The sequence below is a fragment of the Mustela lutreola genome, chromosome 9, assembly GCF_030435805.1.
Source record: "Mustela lutreola isolate mMusLut2 chromosome 9, mMusLut2.pri, whole genome shotgun sequence".
NCBI lineage: Eukaryota > Metazoa > Chordata > Mammalia > Carnivora > Mustelidae > Mustela > Mustela lutreola.
The window spans coordinates 62,517,338-62,539,343 of record NC_081298.1 but is presented as its reverse complement, the minus strand read 5'-3'; the positions used below and the strand labels follow the sequence as shown (position 1 = coordinate 62,539,343).

At 42.1% G+C, this 22,006-nt stretch overlaps 1 protein-coding gene across 2 annotated transcripts in view; it reads left to right on the top strand.

Moving 5' to 3' along the window:
* Positions 1–22,006, top strand: part of SLC9A2 (solute carrier family 9 member A2) — a 101,401-nt gene that overhangs the window by 55,728 nt on the left and 23,667 nt on the right. For both annotated transcript variants that reach the window (XM_059134393.1, XM_059134392.1), the window contains exons 4-7: positions 5,886–6,103; positions 6,508–6,710; positions 17,752–17,841; positions 18,595–18,665. In XM_059134393.1, coding sequence (XP_058990376.1) covers positions 5,886–6,103; positions 6,508–6,710; positions 17,752–17,841; positions 18,595–18,665 — 582 coding nt within the window. The remainder of the gene's footprint in view (positions 1–5,885; positions 6,104–6,507; positions 6,711–17,751; positions 17,842–18,594; positions 18,666–22,006) is intronic.

The window sequence follows — 22,006 nt, the reverse complement described above, 5'->3', positions numbered from 1 at the left end:
AAATAAGGTCATATTGCAAATCCTAAAGGCCAGTAGTCCTCTATTTGAAGGCTCTTCAGGGTTAAGAAGTCCAACTAGAGGGTGGCACAGTTGGTTGAGCATCTGACTTATGGTTTTGGCTCAGGTCATCATCTCAGGGTCTTGAGTTCCAGTCCCGCATTGGGCTCTGTGCTCAGTGCTGTCTACTTCAGATTCTCTCTCCCTTTCTTTTTGCCCCTCCTACATATGTGCTCTCTCTCTCTCACTCAGGTAAATAAACCTTTAAAAAAGAAAAAAAAAACGTAGAATTTTCTAAAATGTAATGAGTCTCTTTAGGTTATTATTTGATGTGGATATTATCTATCATGTCGGTGTTCAGGCCTGAAATCCTCATGGGTGTCCGTGCTGATGGAAGAGGGAATCTCACTTCTCTGGAAATGCAGCACTACTGTGATAACATTTGAACATGAGCCTGTACCCAAGGACACTCCTGGCCAGGCACTTCAGACCCTGTGAGGCTGAGGACAGTCAGACAGCAGCCAACACCATTCTCACCTCATACGTTTCTTGTGCTTCCTTTAGAAAAATGAGAAAGAAGCAAAGTTATGGTGCCAAGACCATCAGCTGTAGATGATGGTTTATGCAGAGGTGGGAGAGAAGACTTCTATTCTATTCTATTTCTGGGAGACTGTGTTGCATTTGCCTCCCTCGTTGTGTGTACTTGTAATGTTACTGCAGTGAGGGGGTTTGACTTCAGGTCAGAGTATACCATGACAAAAAACCTCTTACAGTGAAAACACCTCCTGGTCTTTGCATGAGTTTGTAGAGGACAGGCCAGGGCAGGGACATTTGGACCATCTGTCCCCAGCCTGTAGTATGCATCAATGTCATAGACATCCCCAGGCTTCTTGAACGAGGCACTACCAGATGCTGAGGCCTCTGGTTCCCACCATGGGCATTCTTCTCTCTCCAGTGTCTCACTGTGCTGGTAGGAAATAGCTTTAAGTTACAGCGAGGTGTCTGGCAGACATGAGCATTACTGCTGGTGTCACGTTAAGGACACAAAGCGATGGAAATTGATCCCGTGGACATTCATGCAAAATTCATTTATTTTTTTTATTCTTACACCAAAGCTATGTTTTTCAATAACTTCCAAGTAAAATTTTTATTGACTTGATCATATAATGAAGTTAAGATTACTTTTCACCTTTATGGTTTACCTTTTGCCCAGTGACTGACAGGAACGCAATCTTAAGAGGGAGATGTTTATCTATTCACAAAACCAATATTCTCCAGCCTTTTAAAAATCACTTTTTGAGTGATTAAAAATAATCTGAAGCCAGGAGAGAGAGAGGGATATAGGGGTAGTATGAAAAATGGAGGGATTTCAACTCTGTAGCTGATGTTTTATTTTATTTTATTTTTTATTTATTTATTTATTTATTTTAAGATTTCATCTATGTATTTGACAGACAGAGATCACAAGTAGGCAGAGAGGCAAGCAGAGAGAGAGAGGAGAAAGCAGGCTCCCCGCTGAGCAGAGAGCCCGATGCGGGGCTAGATCCCAGGACCCCGAGATCATGACCTGAGCTGAAGGCAGAGGCGCAATCCACTGAGCCACCCAGGTGCCCCTGTTTTATTAAAAATATATATATATATATAAATTGATTAGAAAGAACTGGGTAGTGGATACTTCAGTGTTTATTTTCTATATTTGTCTCTAAGTTTAAATGCTTTATAATAAAATCATTTAGAGGCACATTTTGCATGGCATTAGAGAATTTCAGGAAGTAATAGGACCATTAGAATTTGTTTTTGTTACAATGTTTTAGCCTGATAACATTTAAGAAAGGCTCATTAGTTTGTGTTGCTGTATACATCTTTTTTTTTCTTTTTTGATAAAACACATTTTGCTTTAGATTGGTAATCAGTTTAGTTGGGCTTTTGCCTTCATTACTTTGTATCGGACAACTCTTACTTTTTGAAGTCTGGTTAATGAAAAACCGAACTATGAAAGATGAAGATGTTCAGAACCATTGTGAACAAATAGTTTTTATGGCAGTGGAGACTGGCAAGATGCCCTATGAGGCTCATTCAGAGAGGTGCCACTGTTCTCCTCAGTCGCTCTTGTCTGCTGGTGGAGGTTCTAGCCTATGAATTGAGCCAGCAGGACAGAGCGTCTGTCAGCTTCCATCACCAAGCACACTCAAGCAACTCTGGCCCCGATCATTGGGAGATAGGCACTTGGTTGTGGGCACCACGCCAGGGAGGGGAATGCCAGCAATGGTATGATCCACAGAACACTGGCTCCCAGAGATTCTCATCCCCAGACCCTCCTTGCAAGTATATTACCTTACATGGCAGAAGGGACTTTGCAAGTGTGATTACGTTAGTGTCTTGAGATGGGAGATGACAATGGATAAAATCACAAGAATACTGAAGAGAGGACAGTAGGAGGGTCAGCCGTCAGAAGGAGACATGACCACCAAGGAGGCAGAGTTTGGGATCACGGGTTCCTGAGCCAAAGCAGGTGAGCAGGCTCCAGACGAGGAAAAGGAAGGAACTATCTCCCTGAGAGCTTCCAGAAGGCACAAAGCGCTATCAGCCCCTTGATTGTAGCCCAGTGCAAGTGGTTTTGGCCTGCTGACCTCTGCAAGCATACGATGATGAATCTGCGTCATTGTCACTAAGTTCTGGCTAATTTCTTGCCACAGCCATTGGAAACAAATACAAACAACCTTGTACTTGAGAAAGGCTGAGCAAGGGCTTGGTAGAGGAGTGAGACTTCCTCCCCTGCTGAGGTGACCATGCTCACAGCGCCGGCTTTGAGTCAGACTGCTTGAGTAAAACTCCTGGCACCACCCTTTATTAGCAGTCCTCTTGGATTAGTGGCCTCTGCCTGCCTTTGTTCTCTCATCTGTAAAATGGGAACACTAACAGAACTTGCTTCAGAGGTTTGTAATGAGGTGAACCAACATAATCCACACAGAGTGCTTACAGAGAACCTGGCGCAGAGCAGGGAAGCTATAAAGGGTGACTTATTATAGAAGCCCTCAGCTATTCAAAGGCCTTGCCATGTGTTTGTGGTTGCTGAATTTTATTAGCTGACTTAATAAGGCACTCTTTCTTTTGGGAACCACGTGAATTATGCATTCCTCCCTCATATAAATCTTAAAGAAGTACCCACCCATTCTGGGGCCAGTGACATTGTGGCTAAATGCAGGGTTCCTGACCTGGCGGGGGTCTTTGTTTTCTTTTAATAGGGGCACACAGATAAAGAGACAAGTTGCAGGGAAATGGGTTCATGATTACCCGTTTAGGTCTTTACTCAGAGGACCCTTATGTTTGTGTTCTTCTACCTATCCGTCTGCTTGCAGTAGGAAGATTTTCCTAAAAGTAAAGATTTTCCTGAAGTAGCAGAAAACTTCCCAGGGTAAGGAGGACTTCATGCAGTGGTTGGGAGCGGGGTGAGTTTAGGATCACGGTAGCTCTGAAATGAGGAGAATGTGGAAAGCTTCACCGATCGTGACCAGCGGCTGGCTTAGAGCACAGTGATCACTCAGTGGAAGGTGGACTGCTCACTCAAATTCTGTCTTCCTTCATTCTAGAATGCCTTCTGATAATGAAGTCATTTGTTTCCTAGTATACATGTCTCTATTTTTTATTTGATTTTTTTCATCATGATACATATACTCTTTAATCCCCTATTTCCCCCAACCCCCTACCCACCTCCCCTCTGGTAACTACCAGTTTGTCCTCTTTAGTTAAGAGTCTGTTTCTTAAAAAAAAAAAAAAAGAGTCTGTTTCTTGGTTTTTCTCTTTTTCTCTCTTTTTCCCCTCTTTGCTTATGTGTTTCTTAAATTCCACACAGGAGTGAAACTATATGCTATTTGTCTTTCTCTGACTTATTTTGTTTAGCATTATACTCTCTAGCTCAGTCCATGTTACTGCAAATGGCAAGATTTCATTCTTTCTATGGCTGAATAATATTCTATTGTTTGTATCTGCCACATTTTCCTTATCCATTCATCAATTGATGGACACTGGGGCTGCTTCCATATTTTGGCTATTGTAAATAATGCTGCTATAAACATAGGGGAGCATGTATCCCTTTGAAATAGTGTTTTTGTATTTTGGGGGTAAATACCCACTAGTGCAATCCCTGGGTCATAGGGTAGCTCTATTTTTAACGTTTTGAAGAACTCCCATACTATTTTCCAGAATGGCTGCACCAATTTGCATTCCCACCAACAGCTCATGAGGGTTCCCCTTTCTCCACATCTTCTCCAACACTAGTTGTTTCTTATGGTTTTGATTTTAACTGGTGTGAGGTGGTATCTCTTTGTGGTTTTGATTTGCATTTCCCTGATTATCAGTCATGTTGAGCATCTTTTCATGTGCCTATTGGCCTTCTGTATGTCATCTTTGGAGAAATGTCTATTCATGTCTTGCTCACATTTTTTTAAAAGATTTTTTTATTTATCTGACATAAAGAGAGCATGAGAGAGGAGAAGGTCGGAGGGAAGAAGCAGACTCCCCATAAAGCTGGGAGCCCGATGCGGGACTTGATCCCAAGACTCCGGGATCATGACCCGAGCCGAAGGCAGTCACCTAACCAACTGAGCCACCTAGGCACCCAATTGCTCACATTTTTTAATTGGATTACTTGTTTTCTGGGTATTGAGTTGTATATGTTCTTTATATATTTTGGATACTAACCCTTCACTAGATATGTCATTGGATATGTCATCTTCTCCCAATCAGTAGGTTGTCCTTTGGTTTTGTTGATTGAATTCTTCATTGTGCAGAGAACTTGTTATTCTGATGAAGTCCCAAAGCCTTTCTTTTTTTTTTTAATTTTTTTTTTTTGCTTGTATTTCCCTTTCCTTAGGACACATGTCTAGAAAAATGTTACTACAGCTGGTGTCTAGTATCGGTGTCTCTTTAGATGGAACTTAGGATGAGCTGTCACCAAGCTTATACTGACTTTCCCTTTGTAGGTGGCATTTGAGATGGGCAGGGGTAACATTTCAGAAAGAGAGGAGTGTATGCCCACAGGAAGGCAAGAAGATAGGAAAGAGCAGGGAAATTACAGACAGACAAGGCATATGGTATATGCTGGCTAGAGATGGGGTAAGAGATGAAACTGGATTTGTCCACTGAGTGAAGAGTGTAAAGATTTTCAGACATCCAACCTAGGAGCACAGACTTGACATCGAGGGCCCTTCCTTTACCAGAGTGTGCACAGGTACTCTATTAAAATAATTTCTGTCAGAGAGGAAATCAAGCTCTGTGGTCCCAGAGTTTTGAAGATACTGGGGGAATAGGAAAAAGGGTTTCTGTTCTCTAGGTGACCTCAGAGCCTATAACTATGTTGTGAATTTTCCAGAGGTGGAACTAAGACCTTGGGATAAAGGAAGAGTAAGTGGGTCCAAGAGATACTTGGGATGAGGAGGAGAAAATAATTGGCGACCAATGAGATAGCGGGGTGGGGGACACGGAGAAGGTGTGGCAGGGAGAAAAAGCCAAGGAGACTACAGTTTCAAGGTTAGCATTTTAGGGGCTAACTAGAGTGATAGAGAAGACGAAACTGGTTTTACAGGAGGAGAGCGGGTTTTGAATATATTGCGGACCTGTTCTATTTGTGATGCTGGCAGGTGCCAATGCCCTACAATGGACTACAAAGCTGGGCAGAGCTGAGAAGTTCCAGCCATAGGTATTGATGAGGTCTTTCAGAGACAGTGGGGTTTCAACGATGCAGATCACATTCACTTATACCAATCCATCAGCGAGGTTACAGTGATGGGCAGAAGGGTTGAGCCATGACTTAGCTCTTAAGCGCAGAGTCTTCTATTTGGATTAGGGTCATTGTCGTGTTTAAATAGAAACTGTATCTCTCCTTGCAGAATCACTGCTTGTGCAATGACTATGAATAAGTATGTGGAAGAAAACGTATCTCAGAAGTCGTACACCACCATCAAGTATTTCATGAAGATGCTGAGCAGCGTCAGCGAGACCCTGATCTTCATCTTCATGGGCGTGTCCACTGTCGGGAAGAACCACGAGTGGAACTGGGCCTTCGTGTGCTTCACTCTTGCCTTCTGTCTGATCTGGCGAGCGCTGGGTAATGGTGCTTGTTTCCTGAAGGAACACCCGACAACACTCACTAGAAGAACGGGGCTTGCTTCTTCTCGTCCCTCCCCTCGGCTGCTGGCTACTTCATCTGCTGCTACTGCTGCTTCCTCTCCCTCTCCCTCACCTCTCCCCCACTCCTCATGGATTCTGTTCATCCCCAAGTACCTTCATGACTTTGCTGTAAGTCACACTGACCTCTCTTGGCCTCCCTGAGTTCCCATTTCCCCCTGTTACCCTGGAACAACAAATGCCCGTGAGCAGAGGAAAAGGGGAGAGACTGTGGGGCTCATAAGGCACCTCGGCCTGTCACAGAAGCGCAGAGAATGAGTCTTCCTGGTTTCACATTCTGGCCTCACACACTCTGTTTTCTTTGGTTTTGCTTTTCGTTCTCAGGTGTCTTTGTCCTGACTCAGGTCATTAATTGGTTCCGGACGATTCCCCTGACCTTTAAGGATCAGTTCATCATTGCCTACGGCGGGCTCCGAGGTGCCATCTGCTTTGCGCTCGTGTTTCTCCTCCCTGCTGCTGTGTTTCCTCGGAAAAAGCTGTTCATTACAGCTGCAATCGTTGTCATATTCTTTACTGTCTTCATCCTGGTGAGTAAGCTTCTCCCTCTCGGCAGAGTCTCTCCGGTTACCGAGAGGAGACAAGATCTTTCAGGCTCTTACAACAAATTCCTTTCACAAGAGGCCAAGTGGCTAACGTGTGTTGCGGCTTTGGTCGTCATGATGTTTGGGAAAATGCTGCTTCCTGGTGTCACCTGATTGGGCAAGGGCCCAAGAGAATCCAATCTAGTCACTTGGCTCACATGCAGGGATTCTTATTTAAGGAAACTCAGCTTAGTGATCTAAGCTTACTAGTGGAAACTAATGAACCGAGCTCGCTAATCCTTGTCATTTATGTCACTCCCTGACCTAGTAAATATACTCATTACATGCTACTTGTGTAATGACCTTCCAGCAGCAATTTGACATTAGTTGACAGCATAGTAGTGTGTCCCTTGAAATGGTGGGATGTGTGACTACATGCTTAGTATTGCGAGGCAGGAAGTGTGGTGGGAAAACGGGTTTGGGTCTTTGACTATCAGTCTCTTCAAGTTACTAAACCAGTCCTTAGGAGATTCTGTTTTGCAGATACCCATTTAGTAAATACGTATTAGGCTCCGGCTATGTGCTGGACAGTGCTCTAGGGGCTTGGGATCTGTGAGTGAACAAAAGGCAGAAATATCCCTGTGCTAGCGAACTTACATCCCAGAGGGGATGGCAGATACTGGACACTAGACATGCGGAGTGAGTAAATTATAGAGTATATAAGGTGAAAGGTGCTGTGTTTCAAGAAGCAGAGTAGTGAGTGGGGGGAGCTGCACTTCTAAATATAATTGTCATAGAAAGCAATGGAGAAAAAATGACATTTGAGTAAAAGCTTGTGGGGGATAGTGAAGGAGTTAGCTAAGCCGAAGAACATTACAGACTGATAGGACCAAAGGTATGTAGGCAATATGTTCCTGGCCAGTGTGGCTGGAGGGATGGGGATAAACACGGTGAGGGAGACTCTGGGGTCCTCAACAGGATAAGGCCACACGGGCCCATGTAGGGGCTGGCTCTTCAAGTGGAAGGGAAGCCATTGGGTTCTGTGTAGAAGCGTGATGTGTTTTGACCGACTTTGTAAAAGGATCACCTTGGACACTGAAGAACAGTCTGCTAAGAGGACAGGATAGACATGGAAAATGTAGTGCAGAGGCCAATGTAGCCACCAAGCAAAATGGGTCCTGAGAAGGACTGAGATTCTCAAATCTCAGGATCCCCAATGGGGTAGACGTGGGTGTGAGGGAAAGAGCCATCCCGGAGGACTCCAGAGCTTCTGGTCCAAGCTGCTGGGAGGACAGACTTCCTCTCACATGAGAAGGGAAGTGTGTGGATGGAGAGGATGGGACTTGGTTTACTAGCATAGCCGGTGAGGGGTGCCGATTTGACCTACAAGCAAAGGGATGAGCGGGAGGCAAGGTACTGGGTCTGAAGTTCAGGAGGAAGTCGAGAGCTGGTGTTTGAGGTGCTGAAACTGGACAGGATGGTCAAGGGAGTGAATATACATCCAAGAAGCCAGGACACAGGACCAGGAACTGGTATCTAGGGCAGCCCAAACTTAAGACACGTGGGAGAAGAGGAAGGCAGCCAGGGAGCCTGAGGGCAAGTTTTGATGACAAAGGGGGAAAACTGGGAGGTACTTTTTATTTATTTATTTTTGTTTATTTTTAGGGGGTAATTTTTATTTACTTATTCTTTGTTTTAAAGATTTATTTATTTATTTGAGAGAGAGAGAGATGGGGACTGGAGGAGGGACAGAGAGGGTGGGAGAGGGGCAGACCCCTCACTGAGCATAGAACCAGATGCAGGGATCCGTGATCCTGAGATCACAGCTTGAGCCAAACAAAACCAAGAGGCAGGTGATAACTGACTGTGCCATCCGGACACCCCTTTAGGAGGTACTTTAAGAAAAAAAATTTGTTTAATAGTTCATCACAGAATGTTTCTAGTTGCCTGACTCTGGTCTAAGCTCTTTTTATATTATCTCATTTAATCCTCATAACAACTCTATGGCACAGAACTCTAGGAGTCACTGTTATTATTCCCATATTACAGATGAGGACACTGAGGCCCTGAGCCTGCGCTTCAGTGCCTTTCTCAAGTCTACACAGATAGTAAAAAGTGAAACAGGAATGAGTTTGGTGTTAACTGTAAATAAATTTGCATAGTAAGAGTTCAATATTGTAACTCACTGTGCTCCTTCTCCTTCTGCTGATCAGTTCCCCAAAAAGCAGTTCATCCTTCATCCATTGACACCTCCCAAGGCTGGGGACTGTGGGCTGTCCTGTGTGAGGAATCCAGGAGAAGAATGCCTTGGGAGCCCCTGTCCTAAGTCAAGAAGTGGCCACTTCTTTGTTGTCTTTGTCACCAGCACCTTCCTGCTGCTGGTACTCATCAGTGATGGCTATCTTGTGTCAGGCACTCAAACAAGACCTCTTCTGTATGTGTTATCTCATTTCATCCTCACCACACACCTTTGAGAATGAGCCCCGTGAGTCTGAAACAGAGAAAGGAGACAGACCCAAGGGTACATGTAAGTGAGTGACAGAAGCTGAACTTGAGCCTAGGACTCTGACCCACAGACCAGCTGAGACTGACTGACCTCCGTTGGCTTCACTCAGAAGACATTGTTGACCAGGTCGTGGTTAGTAATAGCTTCAGTTAAAGTAAATACATGCTAGTTTTGGTTCAAATATCCCATGTACTTCTTATACTTTGGGAGATACCTGGGTGTAGAGGAGAAGTGAATGCCCTTTCCTTTATCTTTTTACTAGAGTGTTTATAGGATCCTTGTAAAAAGTCATCCAATTTGCTACTCCCACACTTTACCTGAGGCAAAATGGCACATTGAATTCATTTTGCCTCGAGCCTTTTAATCTCTCAGGAGCATCCTAGGGCATCAGGCTTGAGGGGAAAAGTCAGGTGGGGGTGAATGACTCAACGGCTTCTCCTAGGCCAGCTGCCCTGTCCTTTAGCACTCCCCACGAGCCCTGCCAAGGTTTAGTCAGTGCCCCGGACTCCTCCGTGCTCTCAGAACTGAAGGTGTCAAATACAAAAATAGAACTGTGTTGGTCTAGTGTAACTAGGAACTGGGTCATTTGGAGATGAATATATCAGCGGCCATTATCCACCCAAGTGTATCTGCGGGGCAGAAGTAACCCCCTCCCCCAACCTCATGGACACATGCATTTGTAAAACCCAGTAAAAATGACTAAATAGGAAGATGTAATTCAGGAGAGGACGTACAAAAGACAAGCTCAAATTTTTCAGTCAGTATATTCAACAGACAGAAAATTACGTTTCTACAATCAGATGAAAACATAGCATAGGAAAAAGGAAAGTATTGCAGAAAGGTATACTATTACTCAATGAATGTGTGCATAGGTGATTAATACAGAGTCTCTTTATTATACTCCTATCTTGGCTTTTGGGAATTGTAAAGTGACCAAAAGATATAGGTGAAATTTGGATTCCTCATCTTCAAGCCTGCACACCCACTTGGAAAGAATAGCATGTATAGCAATATTTAACAGAATTTTTGATGTCACAAATGAAAAAAGACAGAAGCCGCAAACAGAATAGCTTAGACTTATTGGCTATATTTGGTATTATAAGCATATCATATTAACCCTTCAGAGATTTTGCGGGGGTCAGTATTCAGAGTGTGTAACCATACCCCCCAGGCGGTCTTCTCTTTCAATTAGGTTGAAGGGATAACCTGGCGAAGCTCTCTCTGATGCCTGTGGGGAAGAAGAATTTCTGCAGTTCCATTCATACTATAATCTTCCTGTCATTGTTGTCTGTCCCACCCTTTTGTGGGCATAGATTGGAGACTAATCTGGCTCTTATGAGACTCTGGGTTATGAATACACACGTGCATACCCACACAAACACACACACACACACACACACTCCCTTCAAAAAGGATATTTTTTTTTCCAGAATACATCAATAATTAAGGAACTCAGGGAAAGAAGCCTGAAAGAAAATACTTAATGGGTTATGAACAGAGTAGAAATAATTAATCATAATCTTTGCATAACATTTTGTCTTCTGATTAAGGGCTATGCATTCTTTTTCAAGTGACAGCTTTTACGTTGATGGATCTATCATTAAATGTCTAAATGTCTTTTCCCCTTATTTCAGTATTTCTTGTACAATGAACTCTCTTATCCCTAATACTTTTGAGTTAATACTATCTTCTAAAATAGCATTCTTGTGACATATGGTTTATCATTGGAAGCCTAGACTTATAATGAGAATTTTAACATTCCTTGAATCATGCTGATAATTAAGAAAGTAGCCTCTTGATGAAACATATTAACATGTTAGCAGACTACAGTCTTGCTTGTGGAATACTGAATGAGTAAATGATTCTGATTCCTTGGGCATGTGAATTCATTTTCTTTTAGATAAGTTTGGTAATGTTACATAAAACATAAGCTCTTATTTTAAAATTATATTCAAGGGATGCCTGGGTGGCTCAGTCGGTTAAGTGGCTGCCATCGGCTCAGGTCATGATCTGAGCATCCTGGGATCGAGTCCCACATCAGGCTCCTTGCTCTGAGGGAGCCTGCTTCTCCCTCTGCCTCTGCCTGCCACTCTGCCTGCCTGTACTCTCCCTCTCTCTCTGACAAATAAATAAATAAAATCTTAAAAAAATAAAATAAAATTATATTCAAGATTGCAGGCAAGGTAGAGTACCATAGTAGAAAGCACAGACACTGGAGGAAAGCTGTCCTGGGCTGAGATTCTGGCTGATATTCTGATAGTTATTATCCCAGAACAGCCTCTGTGAGCTTCTGTGGATCCAGAAAATGGTACCTCCCTCCCAGGCAGTAGAGAGGAAATTGGTATGTAAACATAGTATTTGATGATTTAACCTGATGATTTGCTATGTTTTAATTATGACATTAAGTAAAATGGTAGTAGAAGAAAGAAAAACAATGCCCTTCACTGTACGTTTCTTTTCTTTGAAAAGAAAAATGATTGCAGAACAATCTAACAATCTGGTTATTATTTATTTATTATGGAGCAGACTCTCTGAATTCTGAAAATCCATTCAGTGGTTATCTAGAAGCCCATCAGGTAGCAAGGTTAATTGGAATTCATGACAGGACAATCTTTTTGTGCCTCTACTGCAGATCCATGTCATGTCTATTGTGAGTTATTGTCCAGAATTGGAAGCATCTGGGATTTTACCTTATTTGCAAGTTAACAAGTTTAACTTGGCTGTAGAATTTCCAAGGATGCTTGCAGAAGATACCTGACCCCTGCTTCATGGACAAAGGGCTTTATTACTCATGGCCAAAGTAGTAGCCAGAGCTTCCTGTTCACTTGTGTCAGCATTCCAAACACCCCAGGTTTCCCCATGGAGGACCCAGGATAGATGTCCCTGCATGCAATGGGTTGCATTCCAGGATACAGGCACTGAGCAGGAGGATCTCTCTCTTGTTGTCTTGAGGGTGGCATTGCCTCCTCTCTCGATGCTGCTTGTTGCAAATGCAGCCCTGGAAATGGCCTGGGTAAAGGTAGTTGAGGCCCTTGCATCATGGGCACCCCCTGGAAGAGTGTGTGGGACCCTCAGGACTCAGGGTAGATTGGCCTTTCCCAATAATCAAATTCCTCTGGGGGCATCTGGGTGGCTCAGTTGGTGAAAAATCCGACTCTTGATTTCAGCTCAGGTCATATCTCAAGGTCATGAGTTTGAGCCCTATGTGGGGCTCTGCGCTAGGTGTGGAGCCTGCTTAAGATTCCTCTCTCCCTCTCCTCTGCCCCTCCCCACCAATAAATAATAAAAATTGAAAAAAAATAACGTCTGCTGACTCAGCCTGTTGAACTGGGCGATGATGACAACTATTTTATAGACATTGTACTTTAGTTTGTTAAAGGAATGGTCATGTTTAAGATACATATACAGTGCAACAATGACACATTCCTATATTTAATTAACATATACCATTACTAAGCAAATGAATTAGCAAACATTCATTCTGGTCCTACAACAAAATGAGCAAGATGATTAAGATTTTTTTTTATAGAATTTATTTTTATTTTTATTTTTATTTTATTTATTTATTTGAGAGACAGAGATCACAAGTAGGCAGAGAGGCAGGCAGAGGGAGAGAGGAGGAAGCAGACTCCCCGAGGAGAAGAGAGCCTGATGCGGGGCTCGATCCCAGGACCCTGGGCTCATGACCTGAGCTGAAGGCAGCGGCTTAACCCACTGAGCCACCCAGGCGCCCCTGGATGATTAAGATTTTTTAAGATAAAAAATGTAGATGGATAATTTAGAGTCTGAGAGAAAGCAATATTTTAGTTGCAAGGGTTTGCGACTGAGCAAGTAGGCAAAAGAAGGTGATATTTAATTTAGTATTAGGGGAGTATTGGGTTTGAAGGATGGGGATCAGGTGTTTGGTTTTGGTCACATATATCTTGGAAGGCCTATTGCCTATTAGACATCCACATGGAGTTATTGACTAGGCAATTGTATGTATGGGTCTAGAATTTATGGGAGAAACCAGAGTGGGAAGTAGAAATTTGAGCACAGGGAGAGTATAGAGGAGGCATGCTAATACCAAGACGTCTAAGAAGTGTTCAGGATCCAGCCAAGGAGAATGAAAAAGGTGAATAGTAAAATGGGAGAAACATCAAGAGGGGCTCATCCACACAAGTGAAGAAAGTATCGAGGAAGGAGAGGGTTCTAGCAACTGTGACAAATGTGGTGCGTAGTCAGGCTAGGCGGGAGCAGAGAGCAGGCTATTGGATGCAGCAAGTCCCTGATGAGTGGACCTACTCACAAGAGGCTGGGTCAGGGGGCATGGGAACTCTAATCACCAGGATTCCAGGGCGAAGGTTAGAGACTGGAGATGGGGAGAAGGATGCAAGTCTGCTGAGGCCTGGGAGAGGAAAGGAGTGATAGTGGGAGGGGAATGTGTGCCAGAGGAGGGTTTTTATTTGTTTTTCAAAGATGGGAGCCATAGCAGCGTGCCTGAATGCTGGTGGGACGGTAGAGAGAAACACTGATAGCACGGTGAAGAGAGAGACGTGATTTAGGGGAAGAGACGGACCTCTGACAGCCAGTTGCTGTGCAGTGTGGTTAAGTCTTGAAAAAAAGATACTCAGAGCCAGGAGGCTGTGGCATGAAGAGCGTGAGCACCCCCGAGAACACTTTTATGGTTCTTGACCACTTATCCATTCAGAGCTACACATCGCATGGGCAGCCGGGCCCATGATCTCTGTGATCAAGTTTGTACCGGGAGCGAGGCCTTACAGAGGATATGGGATAACAGAGCAATAAGCATGACTTTTTGTTGTTGTTGTTAGCGAGTTTCTTTATATTTTCCTGGACATTGTCTACTTAATCAGCAGAGAAATGTAAGACAGCTCCTCCCATCTCTCCATGTGTGTGCGTGTGTGTGTGTGTGTGTGTGTAAATTTTAATTAAAAACAAAAAACAAACAAACAAACAAAAACCCAAGAAATCATTTTCTTCCAAAAGCTCAAACCAAAAGAACGCTCCTGACTTTGTCAGACAGCAGTTGTTTTTTTGGTGCTTCATGTTCCTGGGAGCAAAAGCAGGCAGGGCAGGTGGAGACAGAGGTGGCAGAAGGTGGAAAAAACAGAGCTCGCCTGGCTGTCCTCCTGTCCATGCCTGCTGTTAAACCATTCCCTTCCTTAGGTCTGGCCCCGAGGTACTGTGCGCATCGTGCCAAAGCCAAAGTGAATGGGTGAACCTGTCGTTTGTCCTTTGCAAACATGGTTTTCGGTGGTTTGTTGGAAAACCGAGGCATTTCTTTATTGTTTTAACCTATGCAGATGGTAACAAGCTATTTTTCTAAGGCTTATCAGGTTGCTTTCCCACGTGACCTAAACTGGAAATTTTGCAATGTGGTTAAAATAAGGTGCTTTCTCAAAGGTTAGCTGTTGTTTTTTGGTTTTGCTTGTGTTTTTCCTTTATTTCTCCCAACCCAAGACCCAGGGCTCCTAGAGGATAGCGTCCAGCTTGGGGAACTTAATATGACATTCACCACGTACTCTGTCTCCAAATAGATGGATTGAGGAAGGAAGGAAGAAGGGAGGGAGAGGAACCCATCAAATCATTCCTGCTGACATGACATGACAACTGCCAATACTTCAAAGAGCAAATAGGGGACTCTGAAGGCAGCTGTTTAAGTAGAGGTTGTTCAAAGACAGTGTCCATGACCCATTGCACATAACCAATACATTTTATTAGTTATAAACTACACTATGTGGTATTTTTAGAAACAGGAGTCGCGCTAGGAACCAGGCCATTTTTGCTTCTGTAGCTGATCAGTTTTTATTTATGACAGCGCACTAGCTTCTAGATTATCTGTCCAGGGGAAGCACTCAACATCTGTACTACGGCATGTGTCCTGTCTTTATTTTAAGCCCTGTATTTACAACTGCTGGGCCCTCCGTGGAGCCTGATTCCTCCTCTGTCTCTCTCTGCCTGCCACTTGTGATTTCTCTCTCTCTGTCAAATAAATAAAACCTAAAAAAAAAAAGAATAAAAATGTGACGTGGGGCTCGATCCCAGGACCCTGGGATCATGACCTGAGCCGAAGGCAGAGGCTTTAACCCACTGAGCCACCCAGGCGCCCCCACATTTTTATTCTTACTAAAGGATATGGATAGGGGAAAAAAAACATGCAAAACAACAGTTAGTGTCCTTAGAACATTGCACTGATTTTGTTGCCTTTTTTTTTTTTTTTTTTTTCCTGGAGCGCTTATTAAATCTGGGGCTTCATGGAATCTGGAGTTCCGTGGAATCACCCATCACCATAAACAATGTTTACACCCATTTTCATTTACATAAGTTAAAAATTACGGGATACATGTTAATTGGAAAACTGTTTATTACCTCCTGTGTGATTTCAAAGTGACAGACTAAAAGGCCAATAAGACATAAGGTGCGTCTTCTGCCAAATTTGGTCAAAATCAGTTCACACTCCAGAAAGTTGAAGTTAAGCTTAAAAAATTCCCAAAGCCGGATTGATGGAACAGTGAATGACCACCTTTAAAAAGTGAATGTGTGTTTCACAGTTTATATAATCAAAAGCATTTTCAAATAAAGGCATGCATAAAAGTGAGACGAAATCAAATGTGTGGCCGGGAACATATCTCAGTATACCCATCCCTTCCCCACTGCCCCCAATTCTCTTACCACCCCCACGCCATGTGCTCCCCACGCCAAGAAGGGCCGGCCATCTGCCTGCCATGCAGGAGTATCGGGATCTTCTTGGTCCCATGTTCTCACCCCCTCCTCCCTTGGCCTATTTTAGTGTTTGTGTCTCGTAATTTTAAGTATATTAGCTGATTGTTTGTTTTATATTTTTTTAAATTTTTTATTTTTTATAAACATATGATATATTTTTGTCCCCAGGGGTACAGGTCTGTGATTGTTTGCTTTGATATCTAAGTTCTACTATAATTCTTCTTTTTCTAAATTTTTCTGACTAATATAGAGCTGACTTTTCTAGTTTTGTTAACAAAAATCCTTTTGGAATATGGTATTGAAATTGTATTGCATGTACTGAGATAAAATTGTCAACATAATATTGTTATGGAATCCCATTATAGTTCTTCTTGTGAAGGTTTTATGCATTTCATGATAGGATTATATATTATATATTGTGTATTATGTGTGTTATATATATGTGTGTATTATTATATATTATATATACATGGATAGAGTGTATAAGTTTATTATATATTATACATTGTATATCATATATATTATATATACATGGATTATATATTATACATACATGGATTATATATTATATATATACATGGATAGAGTATATAAGTACATATATTTAATGTGTGTATAGTATATATATTTTATATATTATTATATATTAGTACACCCTAATATATTTTCCCTCTCATGTAGGTGTTTGTTCTCTTTCTTTTTTAAAATTGAAATTTTTTTAAATTTTAAAATTTTTAAAAATTAAGTTAACATTAAGGTTTTTTTTATTAAGTTGACATTATATCTAATCACGTTATTAAACTTTCTTGGTATTTTTAAATGAAAAAGGGATTATCTTAGATATTTTAGTACAAAAACTAAATCACTCATGAGCAACAAAAATCTCCTTATTTCAATTTTAGTATCTACACTTCTACCTCTCTGCCTCTTATTTAACTGACTGGGACATGCAGAACTGTGTCATATAGCAGATAAAGAGTATCCTTGTGTTATTTCCAGTTCTAATGGAAAGGCTTTTAATGTTTAATTATTAAGTCAGATGTTCACTGTAGATTTCTGGCAGATGTCTTTTTTATCATGTGAAGGAAATTTTTCTTCTTAGGTTACTAAATAGCTAAGGTTCTCCATTTTCCAAGTTGACAAATATGCCCCAAATCCTCTGTACCCTTTCTCACTGCTGGCTCTTTACTCGTGGTTGATCCCTGCTATGATATGCTTCCGCCATGTTCATTGTTCCCTCTCTATGAGGCCTTTCTGGGCTGACTTCCTGTGTATCTCTCATTCTTCCTTTAGTGTACTCTGTAACTGTTTTTGGCTTATCCTTCTCCCTTTAAAACTACAAAGTCCTACCACTGAGGGCCTTAGTTATTTATCTTTGTATCCCAAATGCAAGACCCCAACACGTGTGCCACAAAAGTACCATGAAAATGGCTTTAATAAATTAATGAATGTAAGAATTATTGAAAAGTTTCCTGTGGATAATGAAAGTAGGTGATTCCTTTGACTTGGATAATACTTTATTAATTCTTGGAATTTCTTTCTTTCTCTCTTTCTTGGAATTACTTAGAATTGGTTTGCAATTTCTTGAACACTATCCATTGTTTGGTTTCTAATAGCATGTGTTGGGACATGGCCCTCTGAAAATATGCCAGTTACTGGAGAGGAGGAAAAATGAATGAAATATTACATATACTGTATTAAATCTTGAGAGGAGGATATCTTTTGTTGGTTATCAAAGCTTGGAAGAATAAAAGTTATTCTTAAATTTTTCACTTAACTTTATAAGAAGATACACTTTTTTTCCTCCCTGTGCAGGGAATTACTATCCGACCACTGGTGGAATTTCTCGATGTTAAGAGGTCTAATAAGAAACAACAAGCTGTCAGTGAAGAAATCCATTGCAGGGTAAGTGTTAATGTAGTAATCATGATTTAAATGATAAAAGAAAAACTTGTTGTGTTCAGTCGACAGCTTGGCATTCTGGTGCTCATTTCTTGAAGGAGAGAGAAATGGCAGAGGGTAAAAGGGAGAGGGCCAAAGAGGGCATGAGTTGGGGGTGTGAGCACAGCCCCATAGTGACTTCTCCAGATTAACCTGCTAGACCTCGGGTGCCTCGGGGGCTCAGTGGGTTAAAGCCTCTGCCTTCGGCTCAGGTCATGATCCCAGGGTCCTGGGATTGAGCCACACATTGGGCTCTCTGCTCAGCAGGGTGCCTGCTTCTCCCTCTCTCTCTCTCTGCCTGCCTCTCTGCCTATTTGTAATCTCTGCCTGTCAAATAAAATCTTAAAAAAAAAAAACCTGCTAGACCTCCTGGGAATGGGAGAACAAGGAATCCCTCTGGTTACTTCCTTCAGTCTGAAAATGTTTCTATTTGAAAATTATCACCATATTTCATATTTTCCAAAATTATGAATAGACTATTATGATGAGAAAAATAACCTGAGAATTGCTTATTATTGATATAGTAAAATCAATGTATTTGGAGAGGAATCATTGTTTCATTGCTTCTTGTGAAAACAAAATGGAACAAACAAACAAAAACCCAACAATAGAAGAAAAGCAAAAATGGTTAGGGTCTTTGAAATTTAGGCATGATGTAAGTAGAATGTAAATTACTCATTTCAGGTAATAATCAGTAGCCTACTTTTTCTGTTTCAGTTTTTTGATCATGTGAAGACTGGAATTGAAGATGTTTGTGGACACTGGGGTCACAACTTCTGGAGAGACAAGTAAGAAGGTCTTATGCCATTATATTATGAAGCGGCTCTGGCTCACTCTGGAGGCAGGACTTACTGACCTGTGTTATTTTTCAGAGCTGCGAGTCTGTCCTGTGTTGTTCCATAGTATCCTTTGAGATAAAGTTCAGCAATCACAAAAACCCAGAGCAAAATAGAAGCTTATCTTGCTCTTCTGTAAAAAGCAAGACCTCTGTGGCAATGTAGTTGTAATAGGTGAGCTTTGCTCCACAGACTTGTCATGGTCCCAGGATGCTTCTGTCCTGGTGAATCTGCAAACAATTTCCATTTTCAAGGTTGCCTCTTGGACCAGAATGGCTGCTCCAGCATTAGCCATCATGCACACATTCCAGGCTGTGTGTAGGAAGAAAGATAATGAAGAGACAAAGAATATGTACTACTGGTTTCCTCCTAACTGGAGTTACCGGAAGCTTTCACACCATTCTTCCAGTTACACACATGGCCTGGCCTTCTGTGGCAGGCACTCAGTCATGCAGGCCTTTCTCACAACAAGGGAGACTGAGATATACAGCCTATTTGGTGAAAAACTGAGGGTTCCATTACTGTTTGTGGTCCTGCATATGTTGAGGGGCTTTGTCAAATGCAGAGCTTTGGAGCACCTGATGATATAATTAGACTAACATGTATTTTACAAACAAACTTTAAATACAGGTATTGTAACAAATAGAAGTGACAAATTTTTTTTTAGAAGTAAATATTTTTAAAGCTGCACTTCTATGAAAGATTATGTGTGCTTATATAAATGTGTCTGTCTATTTCTGTTTTTTTTTTTCCCTTTAACTTTTAAAGGCTTTGTGATGTCTCCCTTCAAGGTTCTTTTTTTTTTTTTTTTTTTTTTTTTTTTAAGATTTTATTTCTTTGAGAGAGAACAAACGAGTCAGCATGGGGAGGGGCAGAGGGAGAGAGAAAGAATCTCAGGCAGACTCTGCACTGAGCACAGAGCTCCATGTGGAGCTCGATCCCAAGACCACAAGATCGTGACCTGAGCCAAAACCAAGAGTCAGATGCTTAACCCACTGCACCACCCAGGCGCCCCTCTTCAAGGATCCTGTAGTTGAAATGGACAAGGTACACTAGCCAGGCAGAATTTGGTACATGCTTTCGTATAAACTGAAAAACAGACTTCCAGGATTAATTCCAACAGCAGGGTTGGGGACCACGGAACCAGAGTTGGGAACTCAGGAACCAGCTCACCCGACCACCAGAAGCTGACCATGTCCCTCTCCTCCTGACTTCACATTCAGTGCCATCCACACAGGTAGCCTGAGTCAGCCCGGGGGTCCTATGCGGAGGAACTGACAAATACTATAAACCAGGGCCCATTTTTCCCCCATAAAACGATTTGTGAACATTTATCCTCACATCACTGGTTAGGAAAGCTTTTTGAAGGAGACGGAAAACAGCTTTAAACTATATTTTGGTAGTTTCTTTCTTTCCTTTGCTTTCCCAACTTGTAATAGAAGCCCTCCCCCACCCCCTGCTAATTTACATGAAGTTAACCAAGATGCCAATTTATGTAATTTAACATCATGGAGTTTTTGAGTGCTTATTGTTTGTTCACATGTTCTGACAGGATACTGGATTATAGCAGAAGTATAAACCATGAACTCAGGACTTTAAAATTTTGCAATATAATAAAGGCAACAAAACAGTCACACAGCAAATGGGTGTGTGTGTGAGTGAGTGAGTGCTGTCATTAAGTAGTAAGATGAGTTACAGAGACTCTAAGTGCTAAAACACCCTTGACAAACCTGACCACACTGGTTGCTAGTGGAGAAAAGCCTCATAGACAGAGCCTTACTCTGTAAGCAAAGAAAAAATAGTTTATTTGTATGGAGAGTTAACTATGAGGGGGCACAAAGTACTAAAGCAAACTAAAATCTCCATTGTTAAAATATGGGGGGAAAATGACCATTTGTCTTGGGCAGGAGTCACATTTTTGTAAGCAGGGGGTAGGTGAGAGAACCCTACCCATCGGTGCTGTGACTTTCTACGCACTAACCTGCTTTATGTGCCTGGGACCTTCCTAACAAAGACGGATCCTTGTCTTTGCCAAGCCAGCAATTCAGACTTTTCTGCTTCTCTTCCTCTCTTTTGTTGTTGTTGTTGTTTTTCTCAGCCAGGTCTGTTTTCCACCTGCCTCCTCCCTTTGCACCCGACCACTTGATCACTTTTCTCACTCCTCCAGCATCCCATGTCTTTCCCTGGAGGGGCAGGAGAAAGTCATCACCCAGGACAGTTGGTTCTTTTCCAAAGGGGAAATTAGTGTAAGGATGTATACCACGCCTCTGCCTCCCAAATGGGGACAAAGACGTGAGCCGGAATCAGGTCAGCATCCCTGGGGCAGTGTTAGGAGGAAGTGGTGGACGCTGTGGTCATGGAGATTTGGTCTGGAACCTCAGGTAAAGGAATATCAGAGAAAGTCTGGCTGCATCCTTTCTTTCAGGCAGAGATACTCTGTCTCTGGTGTACATGAGTCTGTTCCAGGCCAACATCTACAGGCTGCCAGGCTAATTAGACTATAAATACTAAAGATGGCAGAGCCAACTCTGATTTCATGTCTGAAAGGTACTATAGCTCCGTGTCTCCAGTTTTCCACTGCAGTGTACGTCTTTCTTTCAATCCCTGTATATTTCCGTGCATGACAGTCTCCAGGTAAATTTCAGCATAATTCCCTGGATTTGTCAAGTGTACTGGATGTCACAGGTAGAGCAGGGAAGTGTGTGTAGGTATGGAGGAATTTGGTGCTGACGCAGATCATTCTCAAAATCAGCTCTGCTCAGATCCTATCTCTGGTATGTACCTAATTGTTGATGTTACTAAAGATCAGATATAAAGAAGTGGACTGTTTTAGGTATGTTGGGTATCTTTCCATTTCCTCTGGAATCCTTAAGGCTGTGGATTTCTAGTCATCTTCCCAAAGAATTTGTGAGGCAGCTGATCCTTTGAGAAAAGGCAAGTTTTAAACCTTTGAGGAGGGAAGTTTCTCAGACTTGGTACAAGGAGTCTAATGACGGCAAGAGAGTGCACCTAGGTGTAGGTTGGCAGAGAACTGAAAGGTGTGAAAATAAAACATAGAAAGCATACAGTTCCTATGTTAAATCAGATGCCTTTGCCCTTAATGCTTATTCTCCCTTTTGTTTCTCTCTAGTGAAAAGCTAAAATAATAATAAGAGTAACCAAAGTTTAAAAAGATGTGTTGTGGCCAGAAGTCCTAGCCCAATGAGCCTCACATGAAATTTAGAATAAACATAGAAAAAAAACTTGGTCCCTGTTACATGCAGTAGCCAGTGAAAAGGATGACCCCTTAATTA